This window comes from Nomascus leucogenys, chromosome 6, assembly GCF_006542625.1.
Source record: "Nomascus leucogenys isolate Asia chromosome 6, Asia_NLE_v1, whole genome shotgun sequence".
In the NCBI taxonomy this organism is placed as follows: Eukaryota; Metazoa; Chordata; class Mammalia; order Primates; family Hylobatidae; genus Nomascus; species Nomascus leucogenys.
In genome coordinates, this window is record NC_044386.1 from 29530570 (window position 1) to 29545040 (window position 14471).

General features: G+C 45.1%; 1 protein-coding gene across 5 annotated transcripts in view; it reads left to right on the plus strand.

Annotated features, from left to right (window-relative positions):
* The window catches only part of PDZD2 (PDZ domain containing 2), a 470684-nt gene that overhangs the window by 349017 nt on the left and 107196 nt on the right, over positions 1 to 14471 (plus strand). For 4 of the 5 annotated variants that reach the window (XM_030813944.1, XM_030813945.1, XM_030813946.1 and 1 more), the window contains one exon: positions 10279 to 10421. The exons of the other annotated variant lie outside the window; for it this stretch is intronic. In XM_030813944.1, the coding sequence (XP_030669804.1) occupies positions 10279 to 10421 (143 nt within the window). The remainder of the gene's footprint in view (positions 1 to 10278; positions 10422 to 14471) is intronic. 5 annotated transcript variants of the gene reach the window in all.

A 14471-nucleotide genomic window follows, 5' to 3' on the forward strand; every position in this document is an offset into this window, starting at 1 on the left:
CCGTGAGCCAAGAATCGCACCACTACCCTTCATCCTGGTCAACAGAGTGAGACTGTCTCAAAAACAAACAAAAGCTAAACTGCTAAGAGATTACTCATCCTCTGCTCACCTTAATTAAATGTAATAATTCTATTAATAATAAATTAAAATTGAACTTCTGGCCGGGCGCGGTGGCTCACACCTATAATCCCAGCACTTTGGGAGTCCGAGGTGGGCGGATCACCTGAGGTCAGGAGTTCCAGACCAGCCTCAACATGGAGAAAGTCTGTCTCTACTAAAAATACAAAATTAGCCAGGCGTGGTGGTGCATGCCTATAATCCCAGCTACACGGAAGGCTGAGGTAGGAGAATTGCTTGAACCTGGGAGGCAGAGGTTGCGGTGAGCCAAGATCGCGCCATTGCACTCCAGCCTGGGCAACAAGAGTGAAACTATGTCTCAAAAAAAAAAAAAAAAAAAAAAAAAAAAAAAAAAAATTGAACTTCTGGAGTCGCTATTTGAAGCCTACGCATATCAGAGTTCCTTTGCCTGGTTTTTATGCTCAAGGTCAAACATCCTATGAGGTGTAAATGAAAGAGTGAAAACAACCAAACTGTGATCCATTGCCTTTAGGGCATTTTTTTAAAAAGCCGTATGCCTATAGAAAGAGGAGACTTGCCATCTGGAATTTGCATTATTTGTAACTGTTTATAATTCATATTCTGATTTTTGTCCCCGGGTCATACTTTTTGTCTTGGTAAATCAGAATGGACCACGCATTTTCTCAGGCTCAAATATTTTAGCACCCTTTTCAACCATAAAATTATCTTTATTAGGTGCATTTGCCCAGGATTGACAGGGTTGGCAAAAAGTAGATTTTCACAGCTTTCCCCCACATTCTGATGGCACCCAAATTGGAACCAATAGACCTTCACACAAGATTGTTTAGGTTCTTGGGATTTTTATTTTTACTCCAGGACAGAGACCAAGGTCATGCTAAAATGGAATTTCCAGAAACACAGAAAATGCCTATTTACCTCTTAAGCCTTGGAGGGGGCAGGGAAAAATTTTCGTTCCATTTGAATAATGGGAGATTAAACATGTCAGTATTTTTCCATTTCTGCCTTTATAATGATTTAATGTAGCTGCAAAAACGTAATAAATGACAGAAAAGCTCATAATCATTCAGACCATTTTTGTTTGTCAGGTACTTCTTTTTCATAACTGTTACTTGTTCTAAGAAAATGTTACATTAAAGTAAACCCTCAGTCTTTCCTTTTCCATCCAGTTCCCTCTTAACGTTGCAACAGGAAATATATTTCCTTTAAACAAATATTTCTTTTTAAAAAATGATATTTTCTATAAAACATTAACTCACAATAATACATATATAAGCAGATTACTATTTAAAAAGACAAAGTTGGATTTCTCCTCTAAAACAGAATCTCCTAGGACATAGACAAACTATTTTAAGCATGAGTTCAAAGTTCCTCATTATCTTCTTAGCAAAGATCTTTACTACTCAGAGTTTTTGTGAGTCTGCTTATATAGAATGCAATGTATTTGTATAATGCTACATGTTGAAAATGAATACAACCAAATGTCGTCATATAACAGAAAAAGAATCCTACCACTTGCCAAGCAGGCGAGTTTATTCATGACTGGCATGGGTATGTCTATGGGCACATTTGTGGTCTTTCCCTAGGAATCGTAATCTACCCTGTACACTACCAGACCCTTTTCCTATGCCTCCTCTGTAAGTGGTTCAGCAGAGACCGCATGCAGGCTTCCTGGATCTGCATCTGCAGAAATGAGTAGAAAACTCAGAAGGAGTGTCACACTCAGAACATCTCCCTGATGGGCCCTCATGTTTGCATCAGAGGCAGCCTGAGGATGGTCATTTTCCAGGAAGCCCCCTTGGTCACTGGGTGAACTCACATTGTCCTACATGGTAGCATCTCCCAAGCCCGTGTCTGAGCCCTCAGCTCTCTCCTGAGCCCCTGAGTTTTGTGCCCACTGCCTGCAGGATGTCTCCATCTTGGATATTTCACATCATGCCTAAAACTTAGTGCATCACTTTCCCATACCGCTGAACCCACTCCAGTGCTCCAGATCTGCCCATCCCCAAAGTTTGCCCAAGCTGGAAGTTTGATGAGATTCACTGGGGGTGACCAGCCATCCTGGTTTGTCCAGAACTTCCCCTGGTTTCTCACTGAAAACCCTGGGAAACCCTCCGTCCTAGGGAGACCGGGACAGCTGGTCATCTTGGAGCCACCTGAAGCACTGCCTGCTCCCTTCTGCCATGTCCGGTCAATCACCAAGTCCCCTCAACTGTAGCTCCTTTCAAAATCCTGCAGCTCCACCTGCCTCTCTCTTTACTCCCATAACTTCAGGTCAGGGCTAGGCTGCTTTCATTTCCCCCCTGGGCTGTCATAATACTCCCCTACCCGGGACATCGCCCCACTCCTATTCCATTCATCCACTGTCCCAACTGCCACCAGAGGGACCTTTCTAAACAGCACATCTCATTACTCACACACATACACATAGGTGCACAACATACAACACACACACTGTAGCTGAAACCCGTTTGGTGGGTCCACTTTGCCTTCATGGTTGTTAGCAAACACATTGGGATGTCATTTGAGGCCCTTTATTATCTGATTCCTGCTTAACTGTCTGCCTCCATCTCTCACTGCTTTCTTTTTTTTCTTTTTTACCTTTACCAGTTTATTATATAATAAAGAATACAGATGAAGAATGACATAAGGCAAGGTCCAGAGGGTTCCCAGCACAGGAGCTTCTGTCCCTGTGGAGGTGGGGGTGAGGGGGGTGCATCACCCTCCTGGCATGTGGATGTATTCACCATCCTGGAAGCTCTCCAAACCTCATACTCTAGGGATTTGTATGAAGGCTTCATCCTGAAGGCATGATCATTTGTTAACTCAAAATCCAGCATTTCTTCCCTGACTCCAGAAAATGGGGGTAGGGCTGAAAGTTGCAAGCTTCTCATGGCCTGTCCTTTCTGGTAACTAACCCCCGTCTGGAAGCTATCCCTGATACCCAGTTTCTTACTGCTTTCTTCCTCCCTGATTTGGAGTGAATTCGCTGCAAGCTTTTTCAAAGACCATACTTACTGTCACCTCTGAGCCTTTGCGAGTGCTGCGCTCACTACCCGGTTTCTTCTCCCCTCTCCTGCGTCGCTTCTACCTTTCCTGGGGGACCAAGCCTCAAGACACCCTCCTCTAGGAGGCCTCTGTGACATTCCTGCCACCTGCTCTGTCATTAGCCATCTCCTCTTCGGTCTCCTGCAGTACCTTCTGCTGGTCTTCATTCATGCCTGAGCCCCACGTATTCCAATTACCATTTGGCTTGTCATGTCCGCAGTAGACTTTAAGAGCAAAGCCTTTGATTTTTTAAAATGTTTTATATATTTGGGGGATGGAGGTGCAGATTTCTTCAACACATATATTACGTAGTGATGAAGTTCAGGCTTTAACGTGCCCATCACCTGAATAGTGAACACTGTACTCGATAAATAATTTTTCAGCTCTCATGCTGCTTCCCCCTTTTCCAGTCTCCAGTGTCTATTATTCCACTCTGCATGGACAGCCATTGTTCACCTCCCACTTACGAGTGAGAACATGGAGTATTTGACTTTGTGTCGTGAGTTATTTCACTGAAGGTAATGGCCTTTTGTTCCGTCCATGTCACTGCAAAAGACATGATTTAATTCTGTTTTATGGCTGAGGAGTATTCTGTGGTATATACCACATTTTCTTTTCTCTCTCTCTCTTTTTTTTTTTTTTTTTTTTTTGAGATGAAGTCTCACTCTGTTCACCCAGGCTGGAGTGCAGTGGCGCGATCTCGGCTCACTGCAACCTCTGCCTCCCAGGTTCAAGTGATTCTCTTGCCTCAGCCTCCCAAATAGCTGGGACTATAGGCACACGCCACCATGCCCAGCTAATTTTTTTTGTATTTTTAGTAGAGAGGGGGTTTCACCATGTTGGCCAGGCTGGCCTCAAACTCCTGACCTCTAGTGATCCACCCGCCTCAGCCTCCCACAGTGCCAGGATTACAGGCATGAGCCACCATGCCTGGCCTGGTGTATACCACATTTTCTTTATCCAGTCAGCCGTTGATAGACACTTAGGTTGAGTCTATATCTTTGCTATTGTGAATAGTGCAGGGCGGGGCCTTCTTTGTCTTTGTTTCCTGTCTTAGCTCAGTGCCTTGTAGATACTTATTAATCAAGGCCCCAAGAGTACTGGTCCTGGGAGATGGGACCCTGAAGTTCCTGCCTCAGTTCCGCCATCCCCAGCACTGTGGCCTTCAGGTTGCTGCGGCCTTTCTCTGGCTTTCTGTTTTCTCACCTGTAAACTAAGCATTTTGGTCTGATGACTAAGGGACTTCCAGCTCTGACATTATGCTCACCCATTTCTTACTGATCATTCTGAATAAGAAGGGGTAAGCAAACAGCTTCAGAAAAGGTTTGCAGCTAGAGCTGGAGCACTTACTGCAGCAAGATTCTGGTTGGATTGTGTCTTCTCACATATGGGGCAAAGTTGCTGTTGTAAAGTTTTCTTTTTGGTTCCAGCAGTAATGAGGTCATTTAAATGCTGTGAGACAGCTCTCTTTAATGTACCGCTCCTGTTTTGGTAAATAAATCCCTTCGTTGGCTTCAGTGAAGGGATGCATGTGTGAACTCACACAGTAATTGGCAGTTTACAGGAAAGGGTAACACTCCAACAGCATTAGTGCAGAAGTCCATAGCATCCAGTTTTTCAGGGTTTGGCTTTTTCTCAATAGGCTGACAAAGTCTCGTTGCCCTTTAAGCTAATGTAAAAGAAAACAAATGCCCAAACCATCTGTCTAGACAGGGTCTGTTGCAGAACTCGGTCCCTCCAACTGGACCAGGGTTCACACAATGAACACTGGCAAACAGACAGATCTCCCATCTGTGTGAGCTTCTTAACCTCAGTCTCAAGGACCATCGTGGAGCTGTAAGATTAGTGGATAAACATTCTATATTTGTTCATTCAGTGCTATTTATGAGATATTATTATGTGGTAGACACTGTTCTAATTGCTAGAGAACTGGTTGGTAAACAAGACAGACAAGGTTCTTCTCTCACAGCATTTATAGCATTCCACGAACAATAAATAAGCAAATCCACAAATCACAGTGTCAGAAGCTGACGAGTCAATGAAATAAAACAGGGTGAAGTGAAAGCTGGCCGGGCAGTGTCATGGGCAGGGGGCTGGTTGATGTTGGGTGTCAGAGCAGGAAGATCTCAGTAAAGAGGCGATGTTTGAGCTGAGGACTGAGTGTCAGAAAAGGGCAGCCCTGCATAATCTGGGGCAGAATGTTCCCAGGGAAGAACCAGCAAAAGCATCTGCCCTCAGGCAGGAATGATAGAGTGTTCCATGAGAAAGACACTGGGCACCAGGAAACGATTCATGAGGTGTGGGCAGGGCTGGTTACAGAGGTTCGCATATGCCACCTTGGAGTTTGAACCTTATTCTCGGTCCGGTGGGAAGTTGTTGGAGGGCTTATGCTGAGTGCATCACAGCCTATGTCTTTTAAACCTTCCCCTTGGATGTTTGATGGAGGATAATGGATTGTAGGAGGTGAAATTTAAAAGGGAGACCAAACTGGAGGCTATCGCGGTCACCCAAGCTAAAGATGCTGGTCACTTTGACAGGGGGGATGTTAGGGGGAGGAGATGAACCAAAGTCGGTGGATGTGGGATCTGTTTTAGAAGTAGACTCTACAGATGGTGCTCGTGGTTCAGATGTGGGAGGTGAAACAGAAGGAATCAAAGATACTTCATGGACTTTTGGCTTGTGGATCATCTTTAGCCTGAGTAGAGGATAATGCTGTTTCCATTGAAATAAGAAAGCCAGGAGTAAGAGGGGAAAAAAGTCCGGTTTTGATTGTACTAAGGTGTATGTCAGATACCCAAGTGGAATTGTTAAGGAGGCGGTTGGAAATATCCTTAATATTGTTATATTTAAGTTGGCCTGTTAGTTTTTGGCAGTACTAGTTTTAGCCTAATAAATGTCAGACACTGATTTATTTTTTACTGAACGTTGCTGTAGGCAAATACATTTAAAACTGACAATTGTGGGCCGGGCACGGTGGCTCATGCCTGTAATCTCAGCACTTTGGGAGGCCGAGGCGGGCAGATCACCAATAGTCAGGAGTTCGAGACCAGCCTGGTCAACATGGTGAAACCCTGTCTCTGCTAATAATACAAAAATTAGCTGAGTGGATGTGGTGGTGCGCACCTGTAATCCCAGCGACTCGGGAGGCTGAGGCAGGAGAATCGCTTGAACCCAGGAGGCAGAGGTTGCAGTGAGCCGAGATTGTGCCATTGCACTCCAGCCTAGGTGACAGAGTGAGACCCTGTGTCAAAAGAAAAAAAACAAAACAAAACAAAAAAAACTGCTAACATTTACTTCTTGTTGCTTGTGTCTTCCTTTGTAGTCCTCTGAACTCCCTTCCTTAGATGATCAGAAATTCCAAGGTGAGGAAACTTGCATTAATTTCTTTGGACACTCCCCTGCTGTTTCCTACTTTCAATTAAAAAAAAAATTATGTTATTGGATAAAAGTGAAAAAGAAGGTCTGTTTCTTGACTAGTGTATTTGGGGGCTATATTACAGATTGGTGATTTCTGCCCTCTGAAGCCAATTTTATTTGTTAAGTGTTTTGCATGACTTTATTTTTAACGAGTTTTGTGGTTTGGGGCTGGGGGCAGGCAAGTGGAGTGGAAATGTGGGTGCTGTTGATGGAAAGTGTCTTGAACTCTTCTGTCAGTATATATATATATATATACATTCGAGCTGATATTCTATTCCCATGAACATCGTTTTGCATGTTTCTTGTCACATGTCCTACTTCTAAAAGTATTTAAAAATTAGAAAGGAATGTACCTAGTATTGTTACATCCTTTGTTGACCATACTTACATGTTTTGTTTAACAAAGAGGAGGGGAAAAGGGGATAAGAATGGTGGTGTAAACTAGTAAGGGAGGTGGATAGGTTTTTACTAATTTGCTCTAAAACCCAAATAGATTTTCTTATTTCTGGACTCTAAGAATGGTCCCTGTTGCTCTTGGGAAGGAGGTCCACAACTTTTCTGTCCTGGGGGAGGAGGAAACACTCACATTCTAGACCCCAGCAGCCATAGCATATCTTCCATGGAAAAAAACAGCCAGCGTCCTACTCTCAAGTGTGCCTCTTCCATGGAAAAAAAAAAAAAAAGCCACAGTCCTACTCTCACGTGTGCCGTGAGGCAGCCACAGGGCTGCTCCCTATGCTGGTGTGGGAGGCCCAGAAAGCCAGGACAACATCCAGTCAGCACATCCCTGATTCTGTTCTTTTCAGTGGTGTCCACTAGGCCATCGGGCCCCATTGGAAGTGTTGAAAGTTGCCATCTTGGCGGTTGCACTGATCCTCAAGGATGGCTTTTTGGAAGTAGTAGAGCAATGAGAGACTTCGCAGGCCAGGGAGGATGTTTCTGAATGGGGAAGGGAAAGGTGTTCCAGAGGTCAGAGGCAGCAAACCAAAAACCATAGAGTCCAAAATGGGGTGACTGGATGAAATAGAGATCACTGACAAGTTCATGAACTACTGTGGTAAGCCAGTGACTTCTGAAGTTACATTTGGCCAGACAGGCTTCATTTGACTGTGGTCAGGGGATGGAGGAGACAGTTGGCACCAGTGTCTGTTCCTGGGATAACGGAGCCCCACCGAACAGTGCGCTACCCGAAGGAGTGTGGGATCCAACAGGTCTCTGTCTGCTAATAATTTCCCCAGACATTCCTATTGCTGCACATCAATGACTGCTCAACATCTGTTTTTTTTTTACTGTTGCATAAAGTTTCATTTCAGTTTCTGACTGTGTATTTCAGATTTTCTAAATGCCACACATTCTTTCTCTTTTGCAAGAAGCTTGAACAGGCAGGTTGCCTATTTCTAGGGGGATGGTGGCTTTGTCCATGTTGTACCTTAATGGTTCCATTGGACTTTTCATGATGGATGTTAAAAGCAGATGGCTTTTGTTTCGTATGTTGTTTCATGCGTCATATGTCATTTGTTTCATATGAAGATGGCCTTTGTTTCATATGTCTTGTGACTCAGGCCCATATAGCTAGGGCTAAAAAGAGCTACAGGGGTGAGTCTGAAGTGAGACCCCAAAGTAAATCACTTTGGAAAGTTTTGCTTTCGTTTCTCTAAATAGCTAAGGACTTGGGGGAAGTCAACAGTTTTGCAGTGAGCATATGTTTGTGTCCTTGGAGTGAAGTAAGGAGACAAGTGGAGGATAAACCAAGGCAGAAAAGCTATCAGCAATCAGATGGCTTAGAGACATTGATTAGTTTATTTATTTATTTATTGTTTTTGTTTTTTTTTTTGTTTGTGGGGGGGATGGAGTCTCACTGTGTCACCCAGGATGGAGCACAGTGGTGTGATCTTGGCTCACTGCAACCTCCACCTTCTGGGTTCAAGCGATTCTCCTGCCTCAGCCTCCTGAGTAGCTGGGATTATAGGTGTCCATCACCATGCCTGGCTAATTTTTTTGTATTTTTAGTAGAGATGTTGGACAGGCTGGTCTTGAACTCCTGACCTCTGGTGATCTGCCCGCCTTGGCCTCCCCAAAGTGCTAGGATTACAGGCATGAGCCACCACACCCAGCCTGGTTTTTTTTAAAAGAATTTTTTTTTTTTTTTTTTTTTTTTTTTTTTGAGACAGAGTCTTGCTCTGTCGCCCAGGCTGGAGTGCAGTGGCCAATCTCAGCTCACTGCAATCTCCACCTCTCGGGTTCACGCCATTCTCCTGCTCCGCCTCCCAAGTAGCTGGGACTACAGGCGCCCGCCACCATGCCCAGCTAATCTTTTTTTGTATTTTTTTTATTAGAGATGGGGTTTCACTGTGTTAGTCAGGATGGTCTCGATCTCCTGACCTCGTGATCCGCCCGCCTCGGCCTCCCAAAATGCTGGGATTACAGGCGTGAGCCACTGCGCCCGGCCATTTTTAAAGATTTTTATAGGGGTTGAAGCATTTCTTAAATGTGTTTAGGGAACATGCAGACCAGTGTCTGTGGCAGTGGGTATCAAATTCATCAAGTAATTTTTTGTTTTGGTTTCTCTACCAAACGCCTCATTTATATGTTTTAAGGAAGTTTGAGATTCAATTCAATATGGTGTTTTTTGTTTTTTTTTTTTTGGTGATGGAGTCTTGCTTTGTCACCCAGGCTGGAGTGCAGTGGCACCATCTCAGCCCACTACAACCTCCACCTCCTAGGTTCAAGTGATTCTCCTCCCTCAGCCTCCCGAGTAGCTGGGATTACAGGCGCTTGCCACGATGCCCAGCTAATTTGTTGTATTTTTGGTAGAAACGGAATTTCACCATGCTGGCCAGGCTGGTCTCAAACTCCTGACCTCAGGTGATCCACCTGCCTCGGCCTCTCAAAGTGCTGGGATTACAGGCATGAGCCACAGCACCTGGCCCTCAATATGGTGTTTTTAACATAAATATGCTTATATGTGTATATATAAGTAATATAGTTGCCTGTCAACATTTATTCACTGGATGTTCTACTGCCACCTATTTGCACAGATATCTCATTTAATTCTAAGAACAAACCTGGAAATATTAAATTCCCAATTTAGAGGCAAGGAAACTGAGACTTTTAAGCATTAGGTGGCTTTCATAAGTTATAAATGGCAGAGCTGGGTTCCAACTAGTTGAAGTCTCCTGGCACCAAGACCTGAGCTTTGCCTTCCTTTCATCTTTGTTAATTCGTAGCTGTGCAGAAGTCAAAGGCCCCCAGAAACAGCCAGTGTTTATGTGCACAGTGGCATCTGGGTTTCAGGCAGAAGCAGCTTCACTTAACAGGACCCTGTTCAGGAAATTTAATCACTTTGCTGTGTTGCCCGTAGCATAGTCATTAGCCACAGGTGGCTCTTGAAATTTAACCAGAATTCAATTCAGTTACAAATTCAGTTCCCCAGTTGCCACTAGCCACATTGCGAGCACTCAATAGCCACCCATGGCTGGTGGCTCCGTCTTGGATGGCTCAAATATAGAACATTTCCATGATCACAGAAAGTTCTGTTGGACAGCACTGCCAGCCAGAGACTTGGGTCCAATCGGCAGAATTCTTTTCTCCTGTGATAATCTGTGATATCTGTGGACAAGTGATGGATATTCGGCCAGACGTGACAGCTCCGTTCTCCTGTGTCAATGCCGTGTGTCTGTCAACCTCCTTCATGGTGTGCTCACTTTTTCTTCCAAGGAGGAAGTTGGCCGAATATGGAAGATGGAGCTGCTCAAAGAATCGGATGGGCTGGGAATTCAGGTTAGTGGAGGCCGAGGATCAAAGCGCTCACCTCACGCTATCGTTGTCACTCAAGTGAAGGAAGGAGGTGCCGCTCACAGGTGACTAGATATCTCTCCCCCCTCCCCCATCCCTCCGCCTCCTCTCCTTCCCTCCCCCTCCCCGCTGGTGCAGGTGCTCTTCCACTTGTTCAAAGCCCTGGTGATTACAGTTCATAAAGATTATGCTGGAACACAGAAGGAAACCAGGCAAGAGTGGTTCAAATTGAACACGCCTCTGAGCACAGGAAGTGGCTAATTGCAGAAGATATTGCAAGATCTTCTAGAACAAGGAGAGATTGGATCTCTTTATAGTCCAGTTTTAGTTTCAAGTGAATGTTACGTATCCTAACTTGCTGAGACAATACGAGGCTACTTACTGAGAATATGCTGCTGAGTAGAACACCGCAGTCCTAAGATCTTAACTCCCGTAAGACTTGACGAATGACCTGTGATTGGTTTTCAGTTCGACCACAGTTCATGCACTGGGGCTCCACTTGTCAGGTCTGTCAGGATTTCAGGCATACTTAGATATATGTATCTCTGTCCTGCAGATGTGGAAGGGAAATTAAGTAAATGTGAATTTTTCTCCTTGAGATCTGAAAGCAATTCATACCTCAAAACTTCTTTTGTAGGCCAGGTGCGGTAGCTCACGCCTGTAATCCCAACACTTTGGGAGGCCAAAGCAGGAGGAGTGCTTGAGCCCAGGGTTTTAAGACCAGCCTGGGCAACATGGTGAGACCTGGTGTTTACAAAAAATAAAAATTAAAAAATAGCGGCTGGGCGCGCCTGTAATGCCGACACTCTGGGAGGCTGAGGCGGATCGCCTGAGATCAGGAGTTCGAGACCAGCCTGGCCAACAGGTGAAACCCCGTCTCTACTAAACTTACAAAGAAATGAGCCAGGTGTGATGGCGTGTGCCTGTAGTCCCAGGTACTTGGGAGGCTGAGGCACAAGAATGGGTTGAACCCAGGTTGCGGAGATTGCAGTGAGCCAAGATCGCACCACTGCACTCCAGCCTGGGCAACAGAGTGAGACTTTGTCTCAATTAAAAAATAAAATAAAACAAAATAGCTGGTCATGGTGGCACACTCCTGTAGTCCTAGCTACTCAGGAGGCTGAGGTGGGAGGATCACTTGAGCCCAGGAGATCGAAGCTGCAGTGAGCCATCACTGTGCCAGTGTACTTCAGCCTGGGTGACAGAGCAAGAGACTCTGTCTCAGAAAAACAAACAAAAACTTATTTTTTAATCTGAACAATGATCTGGAAGTAGGAAGAGGAATGGTGTTTAGAGCATGTGTAAAAACAGTTTATTTTGAGTAAGAAGGATGTAGCTATCCCAAAAAGGCAGGCTCTTGACTGCTAGCTAATTGCTTCCATGCACATAGGGTGTCTACTATTTGCAAGGCCTCGCAGGGCGTGTACGTATGTTGTATGCCCACATGTATACGGTAGGCATATAAAGGGAGAGTTTCGTGGATAAGCGAGTTGATCATCTTTTATCTAGTCTGGAACTTGGTGTTCAGCTCAGGTACCCTGATTCTAAGAGGGGTGTGGCAAACCAGACTGGTACTGGCCTGCCCAAGCTTGAGAGGGGACACAGAAGGATATCACATGAGGTACAGTTGAAGGAGCTGGAGATAGTCTGAAGAATGGAAAACTAAGAAGAGGACCAGGGCACAAACCAGCCAAGTCTTTTATGCTCATCAGCTCTCCTATTACAGAATAGGATGCTAATCACTAAAGTAAAGATAAGATTAACTGCAATTGTTAGTTGGGTGGTAGTAATTATTGAAGGATTAAGACCTTAGGTGGTTTTTACTCCAAAGAGCATTATTAAACTTCCAAAATGACATATGCTTTGAGGAGCTCCTGTCAGATAGACAGTTTCCCATTAATCATAGGTCTTAAGTTCTAGTCTTCCTTTAGCAAGTTGGCCATTAGGAAGTTCCTGTGCCCAGAGATAAACTTACAAAGAACTGTTCTTGTCTATCTTCCATCTGAGCCATTTCTTTTGGGTCTCATCCTTTTCCTTTCATTCTTAGCCTGGAGTTGTGTGTATGTGTCTCTTTGAGCCTCTGGGGTATACGATTCACAAGCGTGGCATTTTAGTTAATAACAGGAGATGAGAGAAATGAAAGAGGGAAATAGGAAAAGGGATGCGGATGGCCTTTTTTTTTTTTTTTTTTTTTTTTGAGATGAAGTCTCTGTTGCCCAGGCTGGAGTGCAGTGGCACGATCTCGGCTCACCACAACCTCTGCCTCCCGGGTTCAAGCGATTCTCCTGCCTCCACCTCCCAAGTAGCTAGGACTACAGGCGCTTGCCACCATACCCCACTAATTTTTTTATTTTTAGTAGAGACGGGGTTTCACTATGTTGGCCAGGCTGGTCTTGAACTCCTGACCTCGTGATCCACCCACCTCAGCCTCCAAGGGATGGAGATGGTCTTGATGGCATTCTGAATAAGTAAGACCAGGACACTGGTCTGAACCATTGCGTTCTTGATTCCTCAATCCCTCTCCACCCATAGGAAAGAGCTCCTGAGTGGCCCACCCACACAACTCCTAAGATTCCAGCTTGTTTCTTCTGTGGTCTTCCATTCCCCTTCTCCCACCATTCCAAACAACTAGTGGGGCCCTTAGCATTTCTCTGCTTCAGGAATTTTTGAAGGACAGAAACAGAGACTATCAGAATTTTCTGGTGCCTCCTGTCTTCTGTTAAAGCCCAAGTTCATAGAAAAGACAATGGTACGTGCCCTAGAGGAAGGAGACAGAAAGTGAGAGAAAAGCTGTTGAAGGAAGGAAAGGGGAGGGAAGGATGGAAAGAGAGAAGTCAGTTGATTCATTGAAGGAGAGCCTAGAGACTGGAGACAAACGGAGCTTCTGGGTGTGTCAGAGGCACACGTGTGTTTCATGGCAGCACCCTAGGTGCTGATGTGAGCCTTTAGAACAGGGAAGTCCAATCTTTTGGCTTCCCTGGGCCACATTGGAAGAGGAAGAATTGTCTTGGGCTACACATAAACTACACTAACACTAACGATAGCTGATAAGCTTAAAAAACATCACCAAAAAATCTCATCATGTTTTAAGAAAGTTGACCAATTTGTGTTGGGCCATGTTCAAAGCCATCCTGGGCCACATGCAGGCCACAGGTTGGCCAAGCTTGGTCTAGAGGATGCGGCGAGATCCAAGGCTTGAGGTCTCTCTGCCTCACCAGCTTTCCTATCCCACATTCAGCCATCTCTGGCTCCTTTGGGATCCTGGGAGATCAGAGCACTGGAGACTCTGGTGGAATCCACAGAACTGTTGACCCACCATCATTGAAGGGGCCTGTCCAGTGCTCTGGCACAGTGCGCCATGCCGAGCCCTGACCCACCCTAGGGGAGCAGTCCCCATGACAGCTGAGTCTCCTGCCAGCCCAGTGAGAAGAAAGTTCTGAGTCAGGCGTAATTTAATTTAAGGGAAAGAAACAGAAAATGTTTGTGTACACCGTGTTTGTAGCCTAGTTCTGATACCTGCAGTGACAGCAGTTTAGGCAGTTTATTTGTTCTTTTCCTTTCTTAATTTTTTTTTTTCGGCTGGGGGGAGGGTTTGTTTTTTTGTTTGTTTGTTTGTTTTTGATTTGTCCTTCTGTATATGAAGCTTGGCTGGAGAGACTCAAGGATGAAAAAGGAGCTGAAGCCAGGCCTGGTGGCACGCACTTGTAGTCCCAGCTACTCAGGAGGCTGAGGCAGGAGGATCACTTGAGCCCAGGAGTTCTAGGCTGCAGTGAGCCAGGATCGTGCCACTCCACTCCAGCCTGGATGACAGAGCAAGACTGTCTCAAAAACAAACATACACAAAAAAACATACTTTAAAAAAAAGAAAAAGAACAAGGTGCCGAGAGTGAGAGACTGTACCCTCTGGGACCTGTAACTCTGTTGGGAGATAGAGACACGTGTAGTGTAGTATGAATCACAGGTGCCCCAGAGGACATCTGGTCAGGGTCACGTCACCTGGGAAGAGAGGAGGGCAGTGCGTTAGGTAAGGAATGCAGATGGGCTTAGGATACCTCTGCTCTTTCTGAGCTTAGCTCAGTAACTCAGTCATCAGGGCAGGATTGCAGGGAGGATTA